Source organism: Cebus imitator, unplaced genomic scaffold, assembly GCF_001604975.1.
Source record: "Cebus imitator isolate Cc_AM_T3 unplaced genomic scaffold, Cebus_imitator-1.0 Scaffold199, whole genome shotgun sequence".
NCBI lineage: Eukaryota > Metazoa > Chordata > Mammalia > Primates > Cebidae > Cebus > Cebus imitator.
In genome coordinates this window covers 4,871,574-4,893,150 of record NW_016107514.1, presented here as the reverse complement: position 1 = coordinate 4,893,150, position 21,577 = coordinate 4,871,574, and the positions used below count along the sequence as shown (strand labels likewise).

Genomic DNA, 21,577 nt, shown 5'->3' with positions numbered 1-21,577 from the left:
GTTTAGGCCAGCCAGGTCTTATAGGACATAAGAAAATAACTAAATAACTTGGCTCATTGTGACCCAAGTTATAGTGGCTTCTGATATTGAGGCTTCACAGGTGTTTTTTCAAATATACTTTTAATATTTCTCTAATCAAGTTGGTTGCACTGTTATAGTGAATATTCCTAGTTTTGAGTCCAGAACACAATGGAAGTCATTGTGCAGCTGCTTCTGTTTGTGGCTGACCTGTCCTCCTTCACTTCATTAAGTCTAGCCTAATCCCATCTCCACATCAATCTAACTCTTTATCTTCATCACTTCTTCCATCCCGGACACATTTTCCCAAAACACCCAACCCTGACCCCAAAGTCCATCCAAAGCCATTATTTAGTCGCTTCAAATAGAAACGTAACCTACTTTCTAACTCAGCCTAGACCTACTCTAGACATTGAGTACCAATCTGTTCTATGCACCTTCTATTCCACTAGCCCAGAGCTATTAAGGAAACAGAGACAGTTCCTGGCCTAAAGAAGTGAGCTAACAGCATGGTCTAACTTGATATCAAAGGAAGACAGGTGGGAAGCAGTAACCAAGGCGCAGCGGGTGGGAAGACGACAGGTATTAAAGGAATTCTTCAAATGCTGCAGTACAAGTGAAAGATTCACTAGGAAGATGTTTAGAGATTCTGAAGGTATAAGGGAAGGCAGTTGATTGCGAAACATATAAGAAAATGAAGCTAGAAGGAAAAAACTGAGGAAGGGAATTCTCCAAAAGATTCAACTAGCTAAATCTAGTTTAGGTGTAGAACCCTACAATCAGAATCTAGATTATTAATGTGTCACCCCAAAATGCAAACTTCATAACTAAACCTAATACATTGCTGCTTTCCTTTTTACTGCTTACAATGCTTTTCTCTCCCATCTCTAACCCTTTTCAAATAGTTTTATTCAGAGCTCACGAAACAAAACAAACAAAAACCATTCATGGTAAGGACACAGAGAAACTGGACCCCTCGTGCATCGTTGGTGGGAATGAAAAATGGTACTGCTGTGGAAAACAGTTTCACAGTTCCTCAGAAAGTTAAACACAGAATTATCACAAGATCCAGCAACTCCACTTCTAGGTATATACCCAAAATCATTGAAACAAGGGATCCAAACAGATACTTGTGTAGCAACGTTCATAATAGTTGCATCATTCGCAATAACCAAAAGGTAGAAATAACTCAAATGCCCATCAACAAACGAACGGATAAATAAAATGGGACATATACATACAATGGAATATTATCTGTGGGGGATCATTATCTATCTGTGAGGATCCCTTGACCTCGGGGATATTATTATCAGAAATATTATTATCAGAAATTCTGATACATACTATAACATGTATGAACATTGAAAATATGCTAAGTAAAATAAGCCAGACACAAAAGGATAAATGTGGAACGATTCCATTTACATGAGGTGCTAGAACAGACAAATTCATAATGTCAGAAAGTAGAATAGAGGTTTCCGGGGAGTTGGGTGGGGAGTGGAGATATGGGGATCTATTGTTTATTTTCTGTTTGGAATGATGAAAACATTCTGGAAATAGTGGTGATAGCTGCACAACATTGTGAACATTTGTAAAGTCAGTGAATTATACACTTAATAATGGTTACAATTGTTAAGGTTTGTTATACATATATTTTACCATAATAAAACATTAAAAATTTAGTCTTCTATTTAGAGGAACAGCTGGCATGAGTATTTAATAATAAATTTCTGATGCAACCACTGCCAAATATTCTGATACATATTTAATTATCCTTAATACTTGAACCCATATTAGGATTTTATTTTTGCCTAGTCAGTGGTTTCAGTGTCAACTGGCAGTCAACAAATGGGTCAGATAATGCAGCAGTAAATGTTGAAGAGAAAATTGGAAACTACCATAGCTGAGTGTTACTATGAAAATGTCATTTTCAGTAAATAGTGCAAACTCAAACTCACACAGTATGCCTGTAATTCTAATAAATAAAACACAGTATCTTATTTTGTTAAATTCTGATTTGTATAGTATTTCAGATTACAATTTCTGTATTTTAGGAAACACAAAATTTTAAATCCTTAAAATAGATCATTTTAAAAGTTTAGCCTATATTCCTTGACCTACTGCATGTATCTAAAAGAAAACCATAAAAAGAAATAGTACAGGCATGCAAAGGCATACAGAGTGATATAATGGACTATGAAGACTCACAGAAGGTGGGGTGGGGGGCAAGAGAGATTTTAAAACTACATATTGGGTACAATGGACACTACTCAGGTGATGGGTGAACTAAAATCTTGGAGTTCATGCTATACAACATGTAACCAAAATCCACTTGTATCCCAAAAGCTATTGAAATTTTAAAAATACTTTTTTTTAAAAAAAGGAAATGGTAGAAGTCAATCTCATCTAAAACACAAACCATTATTGTTAGACTTTTTCAAGCATTTTTCCATTTTCTAAACAGATGTTTCTCATCTTATTTTTGGTAATTCCTGAAATTAAAACGCAATGGTTGAATCATTAATTTCTGATCTAGCTCAGTCCAATAGCTATCAGCACCAAATTAAGACACAGCCTAAGTTGATATCTACAGGGTAAGGATGGGCCAAACACCCTTGTTACTGAATGTGGTTCAAGGACCAGCAGCATCGCATCACCTGGGAGCTTATTAGAAACGCTGATTCTCAGGTCTCACCTCAGACCTGCCGAATCAGAAACTGCACTGAACAAGATCCCCAAATGATTCCTAGGCACTTTCATGTTTGAGAATCACTGAAGACAATGAAAGGCTTGCAGCAAAGTTAGAATGCTGCAAATATCCAACTCAGTAGAAGCTGACGAAAATACCTATGGTAATAAAGTAGAACAGGGGAATTTTTGATTTATGGATTTAAGAATGAAAAAGAGTTCAACCATAATATTGTGCTTCTTAAGGATAACCTTGTTCAAAACGGAAGCTCTGCTTTACAGAGACAAAACTTCCTGTAGGAGCCAGATTTAGGCTATATGTGAGTTCTCTCTGTTTCAGGAAGAAATATAAAATAAAAACAATGCCATATTGGGCCCATAAGTAAAGGATCTCTGTGAGCAGAAAATCCCCATGGGACCCCAAAACTAGTCCCTCAGTGATCCCTTTATAATGAACAAAGGCTTTAACAGAACATGATCCCCAAGGTCAGGGGATCCTCACAGATAGATAATGATCCCCCACAGATAATGATATCCAAGGTCAGGGGAACAGTCACACAGTAAATCTTCAATAAATAGAATCAACCAAATTGTAAAAGCAGCCTGACTCCACCTCTATACTTCTAAAGGTTGTCTCTGAGAAGGCTGAGTCCAGAGTTGGCTCAATAACAAAAGATGTATTTTTACATCATTTTAAGAACCTTGAAGATGTTTGATAGAAGACACATCTGGGGTTCAGAATGGTATTTTTGGTTTAAGAACTTCAGCTTTAAATAGAAGAAAAACACCTGCTAGTTGTTTTGCAAATAGAGAGCTTTATTTAAATCCTTTAAAAGTTTAAATATAAAGTTTCAGACTGTAACAAAGGAGAGGTCGGGCAATACGTAAATTCATCGACAACTCAAAAGGATGCTAATAAACATCTCTCTTACTGCCAGTGAATAAGAGGACTGCTTGTTTAAGATACAGCAGTCAAACACCTGGACATATTTTGGTCCTCAAGGACTAGGAGGATATGACAAACCAGCCTTTCTACAGTCAGAGATCTGGAATTAACATTATCTAAAAGGCACTGATTAACTTTTCACCTTCAAAAGAATACAATCATTTTAACTTGTTCAATCATTTTTGACAGGTGAAAACCTAACAGAGAACGATTTTACCCTCTTATTTCTTGCTTAATGAACACGTTACTTATTCATGCTTTTGCGTCATCATTGACTTCATACTCTACGTCTCTCTGATCATTAGTCTTCAAAGCCTTGTATTTTTTTTCTTGAAATGTCCCTGATACCCATCTCTAACTCTGCAGTCCAACTTCTGTCCTCTTTTGTTAAGTCCCTGTCTCCCTGAAATGGATGATAATAGTCTCCTTTTTAGCCTCTCTGATTCCAATCTCCAACCACCCAATTCATCTTACACATTGTTGCAACCCAAGCTTCCTTAAATAACACTTAAGTCACACGACTCCTCTATACTCTCTTATTCATCATACTTTCTAATTTGGAGTATTCTTCCCAATAAGCAAAATTTAAAATCATATATATAAATGTGTATATATATATATATATATATATATATATATATGTTTATTTATTTATTTATTTATTTTACAGAAACATAACAAGAACCTGAAAAACAGAAAGCAAAAAGGCATATTTGTTGGAAACTTGAGACCTAAGTAACGAAGTGGTGGTGAGCTCCCTGGGTTTTCTTTTTGCCTTATATTGCCCAGTCTTAAGGGTGAAGAAGATAATAATCCAAAATTCCAACAAAGCTGACTTTTGGTGGGGTGGTGTGTGTGTGTGTGTGTGTGTGTGTGTGTCTGTGTGTGTGTGTTTTATTTTTTGAGATGGAGTCTTACTCTGTCTCCCAGGCTGGAGCATGGTGGGGTGATCTCGGCTCACTGCAACCTCCACCTCCTGGGTTCAATTAATTGCCTCAGCCTCCGAAGTAGCTGGGATTACAGGCACATGATACCATGCCCAGCTAATTTTTGTACTTTTAGCAGAGACAAGGTTTTACCATGTTGGCCAGGCTGGTCTAGAACTCTTGACCTCGTGTGATCCACCAGCCTCGGCCTCCTAAAGTGCTGGGATTACAGGCGTGAGCCAACACACCCAGCCCAGAGCTGATTTTTTTAAAGCTCCAATAAAAGCCTGCTCTCTCTAGTCAAAGGAACAGGAAAAGGTTATCCTAGTAAGAGAGAAAATGTTTCAACAACAACTGTCTCCAGCCAAACCCCACAGAAAAAAAATCTGTGGCCCTAACCCTGTCAGCCAGCAAGGACTGAAGAGAAGATGCTAGATTTCCACTCTGCCAGGCTGTGTAGGCAGGCACCCCTATATCCTTCATCAGTCACTCATCAGAGAAGTATCAAAGAAGGCTAAGTTGGGAGTCAGGTAATAAGATCCCCCAATTTCAGCCCCAATCATCACTAAGGTATTACGGTGGATGGAACCTGGAAGTCCACCTCAACCAGCAGTGACCAGCAACCCTCCCCTAATCAGCTGGAGTGGTGTCACAGGGGGCCTAGTGGAAAGTGAAGACTTTCACCAACACCCTTCAGTAAGGTGACACCTATCACAGTGTCAGTGCAGACCAGATGGGGAAGCCAGAACTCCCACTTCCATCCACCAGCAACACGAAGCTCCTTAACCTTGGACATCAACAGACGCTGAGTGCAGAATCCAGATTTCTGCCTCCACCTGGTAGCAGCAACATGGCACCCCCCTGCCCCCCAACCCAACTGCCACCACCTTCCCCTTCCGGAGCAGTGTAAGAAGCCAGATACAACAGTGGGTTTAAGTAAGATCCAGGGTCGCACAACATACTAGGAAAATGTCCAGGTTGACATTTTCTGACATTGACATTGAATGAATGAAAAGAGATGATTGCTAAATGCCAACACCAAGATAAGAGATGTTACAATAATTTGACAAAAGATTTAAAAGTAGCCATGATAACAAACAACTACAAAGACACATGAAACAACTGACAAAATAGGAAGTTTCAGCAAAGAAATAAAGAAGAACCAAATAGAAAGTTTAGAATAGTAAATAACCAAAATGTAAAATTCAGTGAGTAGGTTAAATGGCAGAATGGAGAGAAGAGAGAATTTGTGAAGTGGAAGATAGAATAATAGAAACTACCCAATCGGAACAACTAAGAGAAAATAAACTAAAAATAAAATGATGAAGAGAGTCCCAGAGAGCTGTGGGACTATAACAAAAAAGCAAACACCCATGTCAATAGAGTTCCAGAAGGAGAGAAGAACGAGGACAAGGCTGAGAAAGCACTTAATAAACAATAGCTGAAAACCTTCAAATTTGACAAGACACAAACCTAAACATTCAAGAAGCTGAGTAAACCTCATAAAGGGTAATTCCAATGAAATCCACACATAGACGCACTGCCAAAATACTGAAAACTACAGATAGAGAAAAAAATATTGAAAGCAATGAGAAAGAAATGATGTCATTCTTATGGGAGCAGGACATTTCAAATGGCAGCAGATTCTCATGAGAAATCATGGAGGACAGAAGAAAGTGGCACAATTATCAAATGAAAGAAAGAAACTGTCAACCCATAGAGGCCAGAATCCGGTGAAATATCTTTCAAAAGTGAAAGAGAAATTGAAACATTCTCAGATGAAAGAAAACGAAAAGGATTTGTTGCCAGCAAATCTACTCTGAAAGAATCACTAAAGGAAGTCCTCGGAACAGAAAGGAAATAAGAAAAGAAGGAATTGTAGGCACTAGGAAGGAAGGAAGATCCCCATAACCAATAATATGGGTAAATATGATACACTCTTTCTTCTTAAGTGTCTAAACAATGTTTGACAGTTGAGGAAAAATTATAACACTGTCTGCTGTGGTTCTCAGTATTCATTGATAAAATAAGACAATTATCAACGAAGAAGGTAAAGGGACATAAAGAAAGGTAACATTTTTATATCTCACTCAAACTGGTAAAATGACAACATTTTAAACTGTGATAATTTTTTATTTATATATTTAAAACACACACACACACACACACACACACACACACACACACCCAAAGAGATATGCCCAAAACCACTGTAGATAAAATGGGGTTTTAAAAAAATATTCAATACACAGGAAGACAGAAAAAGAGAAAACAGAAACAAAAACAGAGAGAATAAACAGAATACAAAAAAATAAAATGACAAGTAATCCCCAACATATCAATAATTACATTAAATGTAATGGTCTAAATATAACAGTTAAAAGCAGAAATTGGCTGAGTGGATTTAAAACCATGCCTCAACTATATGCTGTCTATAAGAAACTCACATCAAAGAAAATAACCTAAGCAAGTTGAAAATCAAAGGATATAAAAAGAAATAGCATGCAAACATTAATCAAGGAAAACCAGGAGTGGCTATATTAATATCAGAGAACTGTAAGACTTTAGAGATAGAAAGGTACATAATATAATGATCAAAGAGTTAATCCATCAAGAAAAAATAGCAATCCTAAACATATATACCAAGTTACAGAGCTGCAAGTATATATAGCAAAGATTGATAGAATCAAAAGGAAAAATAGACAAATTCACAATTACAGTTGGACCCTGCAAAATGTCTCTGATTGAAAGAACTAGAGAGACAATCAGCAAGGATTCAATGATTCAGCAACACCATCAACCAAGAGAATCAAATTGGTATACTTATGTAACACTGCATTCAATGACAGTAGAATATACATTCTTTTCAAGTAACCATGGAACATATGCCAAGATAGAACATATTGTAGGACATAAAACAACCTCAACTAAAAGAATTGAATTCATGCAGAGTGTGTTATCTGACCACAATGGAATCAAATTAAAAATCAAGTAACAGAAAGATAAGTAAGATAAGGGTTAGTCTCCGAATGCTTGGAAACTAAACAACACACTTCAAAATAATCCATAGATCAAAAAGCTGTCTCAGAGAAATCAAAAAACACATTGAAACTGAATGAAAGTGAAAATAAAACATATCAAAATTTGTGGGACAAAGCTAAGAGAGAAATGTGTAGCACTAAATGCATACATCAGAAAAGAATTAAAGTCTTAAATCAATAATCTAAGCTCCCACTTCGAGATCCTATAAAGAGAAGAGCAAAATAAACCCAGAGTAAGCAGAAGGAAATAATAAATACAAAAACATGAATCAATGAAATTAAAAGCAAATGAAAATATAAGGAGAAAAATCAATGAAACAAAGAGCTGATTCTTTGAAAAGATCAATAAAATTGTCAAACTTCTTGAGATACTGACAAAGGGGAAAAAAACACACAAATTACTAACATCAGAAATGAAGCCAAGAAAATCACTACAGACCCTGCAAACATAAAGGAATAATGAAAAAAAAACCTCTACAAATGTAAATTTGACAATTTACATGAAATGGACTAATTCCTCAAAAAACAAACCACCATAACTCACCCAATATGAAATGGATTACTTGAATTGCCTTATATCTATTAAGGAAATTGAATTCATAATTTTAAAACTCCCAAAAAAGAAATCCTCAAGTCCAGATAAATTCACTGGAGAATTCTATCAAGCATTTTAAGAATTCACACAGTTTTCACAATTTCTTCCAACAAACAGAATAGGGAACGATTCCCAATTCATTTCATGAAGCTAGTATTATCCTGACACAAAACCCAAACAAAACAGTACAAAAAAAGAAAACTACAAACCAATGTTACTTACGACTATGGACATACAAATTTTTAACACGCAGAATTCAGCAACATATAAAAAGAATTACACACCACGACCAGGTGGGGTTTATTCCAGGGACATAAGCTTCCTTTGATATATAAAAAACAGTTGATGTAATCTAACATATTAACAGTGTAAAGAAGAAAATCATATGATTATATCAATCAATGCAGAAGAAGTATTTGACAAGACTCAACACCCATTCATGATAAAAACTCTCAGAAACATGGAAATAGAGGGGAACTGCCTCAACTTGATAAAGAACATCTATAGAAAACCTCAATTAACATACTTAATCCAGGTGAATGCCTAGATGCTTTCCTCTCAAGATTGGGAGCATGACAAGGATGTCTGCACTTATCACAGTGCTGGAAGTTTTAGCCTGTCCAACCAGGGAAGAAAAGGAAATATAAGGTATACATATTAGAAAGAAAATAAAAATGTCCTATTTGTGGATGAAAAAGCAATCCCCAAGAACTTGTACATACATACACATACATGCACACAAAACCCCTAGGTTTCGGGAAACAAAATAAACATAGAAAAACCCATTGTATTGCTACATACTAGCAATGAACATGTGGACATCAAAATTAAAAATATAAATACCATTTATAATTGCTTAAAAAAAAAAGTACTTCGGTGTAAATCTAACAAAAAAAAAAAAGGACTTGCATCCAGAAAACTACACGATGCTGATGAAAGAAATCAAAGAAGGACTAAATAAATGAAAAGACATATTACAGTTATGGATTAGAAGACTCAACAATAGTAAAGATTTCAATTCTCCCCAAATTGATATAGAGGATTAACATACTTCCTATCAAAATCCCAGCAACATTATCTGTAGATATAGACAGGCTTATTCTAAAATTTATATGAAAAGGAAAAGACAGTGGAATTGCTAAGAATATTTTGTTAAAGAAGGAGAAAGCAGAAGGAATCACTCTTTCAATGTCAGGCTCACCATATAGGTTCAGTAATCAAGAGAGTGCAGTATTGAAGGAAGAAGAGACACATAGATCAATGGAACAGAATAGAGAACAAAGAAATCGAGCAACACAAACATATCCAAATGATTTCTGATGCTGCTATAGAAATAATTCAGTGGAGAAATTGACTTTTCAGCAAAAATGGTACTGAAGCAACTGGACATCCACAGGCCAAAAAAAAAGGAAATGACCTAAGTCTCACACCTTATGAAATAAACAAAAAATCTCAAAATCCATCACAGACTTAAATGTGAATGTAAAACTATAAACTTTTCAGAAAAAAATATGAGAAATCATTGAGCCCAGGGCTAAACAAAGAGTCTTAGACAATATCGAAAAGAAAAAAGTAATAAAAGGGATTTCATCGAAATTTAAAACTTTCATTCTGTAAAAGACCCTGTTAAGAGGATGAAAAGACACGTTATAGATTGAAAAAAAAAATGAAAAATGCTTATCTGACAAAGGACTAATACCTAGAATATACGAAGATCAACATTAGTCATCAAGAAAAAACAAATTAAAACTATAAAGCAAGTTACCAATTAAAAACATCTAACAGCTTAAGTTTAAAAGGGAGGCTGACAAACCATGCTGATGAGAACATAAACAGGCATATCTACTTTGGAAAACTGTTTAATAACTCTAATGCTGAATGAACACATACCCAATTATTCCATTCACAGGTATATCTCCAAAAGATAGGTGTACCAAAAACTATGAAATAGCTAATGAGGTTGAATCGCTTTTCATATGATCATTGGCCATTTGTACATTCTCTTCTATTCTCTTCTATATTGGCCATTTGTACATTCTCTTCTACCTTTTGGTGTTTCTTACACATTTTTTATCAGATTGTCTTTCTGTTGCTAATTTGTAGGAGTCTAAGTATCCTGGATACAAGTACAGTGCCCATTATATGCGATGCAAATATTCTGCTACTCTTGTGCTTTTCATTTTCACTCTCTTAATAGTGTCTTACTTGAAGAGAAGTTCACAATTTCAACTCAGTTACAGGTAATGGTTTCTGTGTACCGCTTAAGATACATTTGTTAACTTCAAAGTAACAATGTTGGACATCTTTTCATATACATATATTACCTTTTATGAGATATCTGGCCAAGTCTTTTGCCTATTTAAAAAAATTAGTTTTTAAAATTGTTTATTTATAGTTTTTAATATATGTGTAAAGTATTTTGTCATATATATACTGCATGTCTTTTAATTAGCAGATTTTTAAAATTTTTCTAAAAATTTTTAAACATTGACTTGGTATCCTGCAACCTTACTAATTTCACTTTTTAGTTCTAAGGTTTCTTTCTTTCTTTTTTTTTTTTAATTGCACTCGTTAAGATTTCCAGTATATTAGAAGTAGTGAGAGTAGACACCCTTGTTTTGTTCCTGATCTTACAGGAAAAGCATCACCATTAAATATAATTTTAGTTGTAGAGTTTTCATAGATCATTTTTATCTGAATGAGGAAATTTTCTTCTATTTCTAGTTATTGAAAGTTTCTATTAAAAATGGGTACTAAACTTTTTCAAATTTTGTACCTCCATTGAGATAATCATATAATTTTTCTCCTTTTTGTGTTAATGTGGTGGTGAATTGTACTGATTTTCTAATATTGGGCCATGAGGGTGATGATGTACTATCTTTTTTATATAGCTGAATTTGATATGCAATGTTTGTTTAGGAACTCAGTGTTTATGATCATGAGGGATATTCACCATCTGTATATCATCGTGGAAAAATTTCTGTTCAAATCATTTACCTATTTGATATTAAGTTGTTTTCTTGAGTTTTGAGAGTTCTTTATATACAGCTTAAGTATCTATAAATTTAAAAGGCTTTCTTTAGCCTAAAGTGGCTAACAGGCAGTAATTTTAAGAGATTGATTAGGCCGGGCGCGGTGGCTCAAGCCTGTAATCCCAGCACTTTGGGAGGCCGAGGCGGGTGGATCACGAGGTCAAGAGATCGAGACCATCCTGGTCAGCATGGTGAAACCCCGTCTCTATTAAAAATACAAAACATTAGCTGGGCATGGTGGCGCGTGCCTGTAATCCCAGCTACTCAGGAGGCTGAGGCAGGAGAATTGCCTGATCCCAGGAGGCGCAGGTTGCAGTGAGCCGAGATCGCGCCATTGCACTCCAGCCTGGGTAACAAGAGCGAAACTCCGTCTCAAAAAAAAAAAAAGAGATTGATTAAATGGCTTAAAAAACTAGGCTTAGTAGTATTTGGTTTTTTTAACCCTAAGACCATTTATTCAACTTTAATAATTTTTTCTTATGCATTCATTATACTTCTGCATCATTCTTTTAAGCTAAAGTATAACTGTTCATTTTTTAGCACTTCTTAATCAGTTATTACCTCTAGGATTGGCAACTAAATAATTCCTCAGCAGGCTCAAATCCTCTTCATCATTTCAGATGCTAAGAGTTTACTTATGGCATCTTTCTATGAAATTCATTATCATTTCTTTATGAATTCACACGTGATCATGATTATTTAAATTGGAAAGGAATAACTACATTTAAATTGGAAAGGAAAAAGAATGCTATTTAAAAGAGAGCCATGGGCCGGGCACAGCGGCTCACACCTGTAATCCCCACACTTCGGGAACTCGAGGTAGGAGGATTGCTTGAGCCCAGGAGTTCAAAACCAGCCTGGGCAACATAGTGAGACCCCCGTCTCTACAAAAAAAATTTTAAAAATTAAAGTTAATATAAAATAGAGTGAACCCAGCATAAAAAGAAAAAGATGAAGTTTCAGTAAAAGATATCACTACTGGATAATATATTAGAGCTGGACCTAGATCAACCAGTACTAATTTCATCTTCTCATTTTATTAATGAGTACACTGAGGTAAGTTCTAACATTCTAAGAAGAAAGGACTGTGACCTACAGGTTAAATCTCTCCATCTCTTGAGCTGAGGCTGGACAAAAAGCTAATGAATGGGTATGTGAATGAATTAATGAATGAATAATTATTCTAAATAATAGTCATAAAGCTAGTTAGTGGCAGAGCCAGAACTAAAACCCGGTTCTCCTCCCTTTTTCTTCTCTGGTAACTTCTTGGGTGTATTCATAAGTTGTACCTACATTAGCAGTTTAGTTAGTTGTCAGGAGAGCAGCAGTCTTAGCGAAATCACTGAGTGACCTTAATTGTGGTTTTTTTTTCCATTATACTTGAAGACAGGCAAACAAAAGAAAAGAATGAAAAGTGCCAAGTGGGATGACATAAGAAAATTGCACTGTAGCCAGATCACACATAGAAAATGACAGAAAAAGGGTAGGCAGAGATGGCTCTGTGATTTTCTTCTCCCTCTCACCTGATCTAAGAGATATAAAAGGTACAAAGTTAGAATGCATTAGCTGTCAAATCAACAATATTCTATTAGAGGCACACATTTCTCTTAATAATGCAGCCATTTATAACCACAGGCTGATGTGGTCCACAACCAGGGGAACAAGAGGTAGAAAGGATCAGGGACAGGATGTAATGTGGTAATGGGGACAACATACTTACTCTTCCAGGAAGTGCTGTTGGGGTCCTATAATAGAGCCTGGCCGGCATATTCTAATCCAAGCAATTATTTCACCATGTGTAAACCTGTAGTGTTTCATTACATAACAGGCTATCAATGTCCCTGTTCTTCCAAGGCCAGCTGTAAAAGAGGGAAACAGAATAAGAAATATAAAGTCTAGCAAATGCTCCCACAAAAAAAAAATTCAAACCTTGCCCAGAAACTGCTCTGCATTCAAATGTGATATTATCAACAGCTAATAGACATAACTGCTATCATGTAAAACTCTATTTTTCTTTAAACAATGGAAAGGGCAAAATGAAGCTGCCATAGATTTGGGGGCAAGAAAGTGATGTGATAAAAGCAAATGGGTCTGGCAGCAGCATTACTGGCTGGACTGGAGAAGACAGAGGTGGAAGCAAGAGAGATGAGATGGAAGGCCGGGGCAGGGAAGCAAGGGTGGCTGAAGGGGGTTGGGATGAGGGTGAGCAACTGCAACAAGGAGGAAAAGCTGAATCAGAAATCCATTCGGACCGGGTCACAGGGGAAGTTACAGGTAACTGACATTTCTGACCTAGAAAACTGTACAATGTTGACTTCATCCATGAAAACATTTAGTTAGAAAAAGAAATAAGGAAAAAAATTGTGTGCGTGTGTGTGTGTGTGTGTGTGTGTGTGTGTGTGTGTGTGTGTAAAAGAAAACAAAATAGGGGACATTGATAGCTTCAGTTTTTACATGTTCAAGAGTCTTCTGCTTTTGAGGGATCCTTCTGTCAGCTTTCTCTGGTCAAACAATAAAGGTAGTCTTCTCTTATCTCACAGTACTTGGGAGCACAGGGTTTTTCAGCAAATCTAAGACTACCATTCTATAGTATCTAAGTTCTACCAAGAAAGAAAAAAATTAAACTATGACATGCTATCCATTTTAAGATCCATTCTAATTTCAGAAATGTTACAATGTGAAAAAGGTATGTCTTTAAATCAGTGTTCCTCAACCTTTTTTATGTGATTGTTCCTTTCAGGAGCCTCTTTAGATATTTTTTTCCTAATCGGCCCCTATGAAATTTCACTGTCACAGACACATACTGCATATCTGTTTATGAAAATCTGTGCTTTATACAAAAAAAAAGTTTTCCATCCCCCAAAAAACAATTTTGCCTCCTTGGGGACAATATTGGTTGGACTGAGAATACATATTGAAAATGAAAATTAAATAACAAGCAAGCTCATGTCCACAGATGCTTGACAGTTCCTTCCCATTATCCCTTCCTTTTTAAGAAGTATTCATACTCTGTTTTATTAGATGAGGGGTGTGTGTGTGTGTGTGTGTGTGTGTGTGTGTGTTCTGTTTTCATCTGAAGGAACTCTTGCCCCGGATCAAAGATAACATTCTTTAAAAGAGTGAGGTTTAATTATGGTCTCAGTGGGGCTCTTCTTCACCATTAAGAGTTATGAGTAATTTGCCTTCTGTTTCACCCAGTGCCTATCACTGTTAATTCCCTACATGCCTGGCAAGACTACAGGCAACCGTATAGATAAAACACAGGTGACATCCTGGAGCAGAAGCCAGGGCCTAGTGGGTTTCCAGAGTTCTTCCTTTAAGTCACCAATTTGGGTGTCTCTCTGGAGAGAAAGGGCCTTCCTTCCTTATAGAGACAACACTCTCTCTCACTGCTCCCCTCTGTGCAAAGACATGTCTAGCTCCCTCCCTTAGGCTCCTAGTCACACTCACAACCAAAAAGGAGGTGCAGGAAATTTTCAAATTTCTCTGAAACTAAAGCAGCTTCCCCCTTTTAAAAAAGAGTCTATAATTTTGATCTATAAAAAGAAAGTACTTAGCACTCAATAGTTAGGAGCTCTTACCACAACTGAACAGAATAGGAACATTTCACTAAGTTTCTATAAAAACTTTAAGAAAATTTTTAAAGCATTTGTAATTAAAGGGCTCCCTGGCACAGCATGACAAGATGTTGAAAAGTGTTCTATTTATACCAAGTCAAACACCAATTGCTTTACAGTTCCAGGCATTTTCTGAAAGCCCTATAGAACATCAATAATCACATACTGGAATATCACAACGTTGCTGTATTTTAGATTAGTATTTGTGGTACAGACTTTCAAGAATTCATAGCCATCTCTTTTATCAACCAGAGTGAAATGCAGATATTGAAATGTTGTAATCCCCAGCAAATTGGTTTCTAGTTTATTTCCGTATAAAATACTTTATGTTGAGGCATGACATATTCATTCTCTTTTCAGTCATTACCAAAGTTCATTTGACATAGGATAAGATTCTCTTCCCCTCCTTCTTTTAGTTCAGTTAAAATACTGAGTGCTGCTTGAATTCCCAGAAAATCAAGCTGACTTAATTAGGTCAGATGTCAAAATAATTAACAAGCCTAAAGTAGATACGTATGCTGTGAAAAGCAACACAGCTGTAACTAAACTGTAATCCTTACAAAAGAATCCTATATGTGTGAGCAAGTGGAAGAAAATAAAACAACGCTCTCAAAAAGATGTCACCACATATAAATGTGACTGTCCTATACAAGAACTGACTTCAGTGTTAAAGGTTCCAATTTAATATAAAAACATCTGCAATATAGGCCAGGCATGGTGGCTCACACCTGTAATCCCCACACTTTAGGAGGCTGAGGCGGGTGGATCACCTAAGGTCAGGAGTTCGAGATCAGCCCGGTCAACATGGCAAAACCCCATCTCCACTAAAAATATAAAAAAATCAGCCGGGCGTGGTGGTAGGCACCTGTAATCCCAGATACTCGGGAGACTGAGGCAGGAGAATTGATTACACCCGGGAGGTAGAGGCTATAGTGAGCCAAGATCATACCACTGTACTCCAGCCTGGGTGACAGAGCAAGACTCTTTGTCTCAAAAAAAAAAAAAAAATTGCAATATAAAATAAATACATATATTTTTTAAAAGGTAAACTTTCACAGGTCAAGGATATAGAGAAAATATCTGTAACAAGCATGCTTAGCACCATAGTTTTATTTGCACAATGTCTCTCAGGTAAGAAATACTATCAAGAAACACACTGAGTTTAAATGAAAGCTTTGCAGTTCTCCTTGAATTTGTCAGTTCAAGATACAGATGGCTAATCCACAGATAAACTCTATGACATAGTAATCATAAAACTACCTGAATTAGGAAATAAGGCCAATTAATTTCAGGAAAAAAAATATGATTTTTTTGACGCAAAACTAAACTTTGAAAGAGAAAATAGGATTGTCTCCTACTAACATTGATATAAACATTCCCATTAGCTCTCAAGTTCTACTGCTGTTTAAATTACGTGATATGAGGGCTTTTCCTTGCACCTAGGCAATTTTGAACAAAATGCAATGGAAAAGCAAACAGAGCGCCAATGAATCACACGGGAAAAAGCCAACTCAATGCCACCCCACTGTGGCCTGAAAGCAGCACCCACAAATGAGCCAGCAAGTGACACCTTCCTAACAGACCCCACCCCAGAGACAAGATGTCCCACAAGGCCAGGGCCCATCCAGCTAAGAAACGGGGAGGGCAGGGAGGGAGAGCTCTGTCCACCCAGGAGGACGGAGCCTGGCATGGGGGGCAGGCCACGTGCTGCTCATTTCCATCTCTCCGGGTCTCTGGGAAACTGCGGCTTCCCATTTTTGCTCACATGTTCGCAAAGTACCTCCACCTACTCAAATCTTAAACATAGAAACAAGGGCCTACAAAACGGCATTTTAATTTCTGTCAGAACCAAAGCCATACTCGTCTGAATAAGTCAGTTACAGCAGCACTAGGCACATGAAAAGAACAGCACCCTCCCCAACACCTACTAGATGATTAGCATAAAACGAGAGGGAAACCGGGTCTAGGCCCAAAACCACGAGTTCAGCACCACCCAGCGGCACTAGGAGAAACTGCGCGTGAGGAATTGGAGGCTCCAGCCCAGGGCGGCCCAAGTGATTTCTCCTCCCTGCAATCACAGACCCAGTAAAATATCTGGAATACTTTTGGTATTATCCATACTGAAAGATCTGGAATGGAGTGGATTTTGAGCCTCCTCGAAGCCTAACAACTAAGCTTAGAGCAAATGGCATGTCATATTTTCTGAGTAGCTGACATGGGGTTGCAAGACAAAATACAGAATGCACGTTCCCTGCAATATTTGGGACATACTTATACTTTTTTAAAAAGTATTCATTGTTTATCTAACATCCAAAATTTAATGAGGCAGCCCATATTTTTATTTGCTAAATCTGGCAATCCTAAACCTTCTATACTCTGAACAACTTCTGCCCCGAAGTATCCACCCCCAGAGATCAGAGACTTGCAAAACCAAGTCTTTATGTTTATTCCAAGAGGCAGCATCACATCAGCAGCAAGTAAGCTAGCCCATCACTATGCTAGCCAATTGCTCCTAGCAACAGGCACGGAAGACACTCTGCTCCATGAAGCCAAAGACTAGCAGGGGCAGGAGAGGCAGAGACTGGAATGGGGATCAGATAACTGGGTCATAAAACAGAACCATGACAGTGCAAGAGGATGGGGAAGAGATGAGCAATTCTGAAAACAACAAAAGAGAGTTGGAAACTAACAACCCTTGCCTCTTGACAATTTTACCTACAGCCTAATGACTGCTACCGTAATTTCCCCTCACTGTGGCACATGGGCCTGGAAAGGCAAGGTCTGGAAAACTGGCATATCAAGAAAGCTACACCACCACCAACTGTCCACACCCAACCAATCCTTTCTTTAAGAAGCGGTTACTAAAATGAGCTTGTGTCCCAGTTGTCTGAAATTACAAACCTCACTGTTTTCTAAGACACTAAACAGGTTTCGTTTTATGTTATTTGCTCTTTTTTTGGCCCGCCCTTCCATACGCGCAGCCACCACCACCAAGGCCTTGCACACACCTTTGCAGTGAACGGCGATGGCCCCTTCAGTGTTCTCACAGATGTTCAGGAACCTTCGCACGATGTTGTCACTGGGTGTGCTGCCATCTATGAAGAAGAGGTCATAGTGCTCGAAGCCAGCGTCTGTGAAGCGTTTTGCTTCATAAATCTTTTTGTTCAGCCTCACGACTGCAGTCACATTATGCTTTTTGAAATAAGGAAAGTAGGCTTCAGGGGCGTGAAGAGGATAACCTAAAGGAAGAAAGGAGCAATAAGCAAAAGGCATGCATTACATCTTCCATAACACAGAAATACAAAACCCTCAACAATGAAGTATATACAACTCAACAAAGCTTGTGGGGAAAGTGTGTTGCGTGAGAGAAAAGGTCATGGCAGGCTCCTAACAGCATCAGGCTGCATAACTGTAAGCACCATAGGAGGTTAAAAAGAAAACTTCTGGCCGGGCGCGGTGGCTCAAGCCTGTAATCCCAGCACTTTGGGAGGCCGAGGCGGGTGGATCACAAGGTCAAGAGATCGAGACCATCCTGGTCAGCACGGTGAAACCCCGTCTCTACTAAAAATGCAAAAAATTAGTTGGGCATGGTGGCACGTGCCTGTAATCCCAGCTACTCAGGAGGCTGAGGCAGGAGAATTGCCTGAACCCAGAAGGCGGAGGTTGCGGTGAGCCGAGATCGCACCATTGCACTCCAGCCTGGGTAAAAAGAGCGAAACTCCGTCCCCCAAAAAAAAAAAAAGAAAAAAGAAAACTTCTTGAAGTACTGAAGTACGACATTCAAGTTCAAGCTCTCAACTTCTAGGATTCGAATCCTGGGAGCACACTCTTCCCACTCCCAAAACAAAGGCATTCTTGAAGTACTCAAATGTGCACAGAAGACCTAGAATCGTTCTTGGTGACTTTATTCTCCCTTGAGCGTTATTCTCCACTTGACAAATATTTTTCAACTACAGTTAAAGCTTTTTTGCCGTATGTATAGTTTTAATTTGTAGTACAATGCCCTGCAAAAGCAATTATTATTAAGCATCTACTCTGTACAAGTCACAATTGCATATCATTTCAAATTCTCAAAACCATCTCTTAAGAATGCCTAACATAGAAAAATAAAAATAAATAAATAAATAAGAAAAAGAAAAAAAAAACACATACACACACACACACACACACACACACATACACACACACACAAAAGAATGCCTAATTCCATTTAACAGATTAAGAAACTAAAAGAGGGTGTTTTGGGGAGATACTGGTCAAAGAAAACAAAATTTCAGTTAGAAAGGAGTACGTCCCAGAGATCTATTGTACAACATGGTGACCATAATAACAATATATTATATACTTGAAAGTCATTTAGAAAGCAGAATTTAAGTCTTCTCACCACAAAGAAATGATAAATATGTGAATACATAAGTAAAACTTGACTTAGCCATTCTACAATGTATACATATTTCAAAACACGTTGTACACCATATATAATCTTTATTTATCAGTTAAAATATAAATATTTTTAAGTTAAAAATGAAACTAAAAAACTAACTTTCGTGGACATTTCCTTTTTTGGAGGGAGGTGGATGCTCTTGTCTTTAAGCCCCCTTTGGTTTTTGAGTGGCTCCAGCATCGTGTGAGTGTTCCTGGGAGCCATACAGTGAGCTGCGTTACAGACCTAGCCTTAGCCAGTCAGCCAAGGCAACCAGTGGGGGCTTTGACCTTCGCAGGCCTTGCTTGGCTGCTCCAAGGGTTAAAGGGACTAATTTCCCAGCCCACTAATGGCCACATCTGTAACCCATTCAGGATTCACTGATCCCTGACATACCAGCTGAGTGAAATGATCTCATTTGGAATCCATTCATGACGGTCGGTTCCAGGGGTGGCAGCAGCCAGCAAAGTGAACCAGACTGTTTCTGCGCCATGTCCTTGGCTGCATTTCCCACAGCCTTGGATCCCTGTTATGCTAGTCAGCTCTCAGCTCCAAGCCAACTCTCTTACGCTCTGTCACAGTGGGACTGGGGTCCGTATACTTCCTACATTTCCCAGACTACCTTTCTGTCTGGCTTCCTATTGGTTGTAAAAATGGGAGGCACTCAAGGGCAACCTGAGAGGAGGAAGGAACAACTTCCTGTGCTCCTGGCAACATCAATTCAGCAGCAGAAAACAGGAGCAGCCAGAACCCCCAGCTTACTTTGGCTCTCATGCCACCATCCTGCCACACTCACCTCTGAGGCTGGAGCCCTCATGGTCTCCACTCTTCAACCCCCAAATCCAAACACCAGCTTGTGGCATCCCCATTAGAGGTCAGAGCACCAGCATGTGGCTCCTCCTCAGAGCTCCCAGGTTCTGCTAACTCCACTTTTGTCCCTTTCATCCCCCCAGCCTTAAAGGTACTAGCTGTTTTGTCCAACATATTCTGGTTTCTTCCGTGTTGCCTTTTTACTTTCTAGCCTTTTTTGAAACAAATTCCTTGTATTAAATTCTCTCTGTTTGAAATGCCTCGTGTGGTTCCCATTTTCCCACTTGGGTCCTGTTCACCTTTTAGGCCTAGTTCTCCAGCCTTCTCTTAAAGTCTATAAGCTACCCAACATATTCTGAAAACTGCCTTTTACCAGAGTTGGTTCTGCTGCCTGAAACCAACAGCCCTAACTGGTACACTTGGCCAGGGACACACAAAGGATGAAGGCAGAATTGAAAGGCAGGCCCAATTAATCTGCAGCTCAGATACGTGATTTTGTGGACCATGTCGCTTTTGAGCAAACAGGTAATACAGAGCTTATTGAAAATCTTCTGTGTAGAAACAATAACTTGAGAAAACATGCTTTTCTAACTGCAAAAATCAAGTCTGTTTCCCTAGTTGGTTTACTTGCTCAAATTATTTCCCTGAAACAGATTTATAGCCTAAAGCAAAAACTAACTGTAGCTGGCATTAAGAAATAACAGTTTTTCTATCATGTGAGGTATGGGAGGGAGAAGGGTTCACAAACACATGGGAAGCCTGCCCTGGGTGTGGCGGGATGGTGAGAGCTTCTGTCCCCGGGTTGCTAGCATACCTGGGACCTCTATGACAGTACCTGTCACACATTGTGTTAGCAATTGTTTCAGTGCCTTTCCTCTTCCTCCCTGCAACAAAGGCTGCAAGAATCTCTTTTCATATATGAATTTCCATCAGGAGTAAATGGCAGCATAGCTAATTTGCCTAAATAGACTATTAAGAGAAACGATGTATATCTTTTGAGAAAAAAACACTGGACAGAAATTGTCCAAATATGGCAACAGGGAACTGAAATAACAAGAACAACAATAACTGCACCTAACATATATGAAGCACTAACTATGTGCTAGCCGCTATGCTAAGTGCTTTATGTGGATCATCTCATTAAAACTTGCAATTACTCAATTTCTGGTGCTAACTGGCCCATACACATACAAATAGTAAGAGGCAGAGCCAGTATTTCAATCCTGGCAGTCAAATTCCAACACCTGTGCTGGGACTAACTTCAGATAAGATTCAACTTGATTCTGTTAAGACTCCAAATAAGAGAACATGATATGAACATGAGGTGTTAGAGTTGGTTAGCAGGTTTTACAAAAATCCTTAAAACTGTTTAGAATAAATAATAATGAACAATGGAAATGTCCTATGACCTGTGAACAACAGTTTGTGGCTGTCACGGATGTAGGTGGATGCTTTTTGTGAGAGACTGATTTTAGCAATGT

General features: G+C 38.0%; 1 protein-coding gene across 8 annotated transcripts in view; it reads right to left on the bottom strand.

Moving 5' to 3' along the window:
• The window catches only part of CDC14A (cell division cycle 14A), a 181,632-nt gene that overhangs the window by 52,529 nt on the left and 107,526 nt on the right, over positions 1-21,577 (bottom strand). For all 8 annotated transcript variants that reach the window (XM_017547617.2, XM_017547619.2, XM_017547623.2 and 5 more), the window contains 2 exons: positions 17,872-18,102; positions 12,967-13,105 (listed from right to left, as the gene is read on the bottom strand). In XM_017547617.2, coding sequence (XP_017403106.1) covers positions 12,967-13,105; positions 17,872-18,102 — 370 coding nt within the window. The remainder of the gene's footprint in view (positions 1-12,966; positions 13,106-17,871; positions 18,103-21,577) is intronic.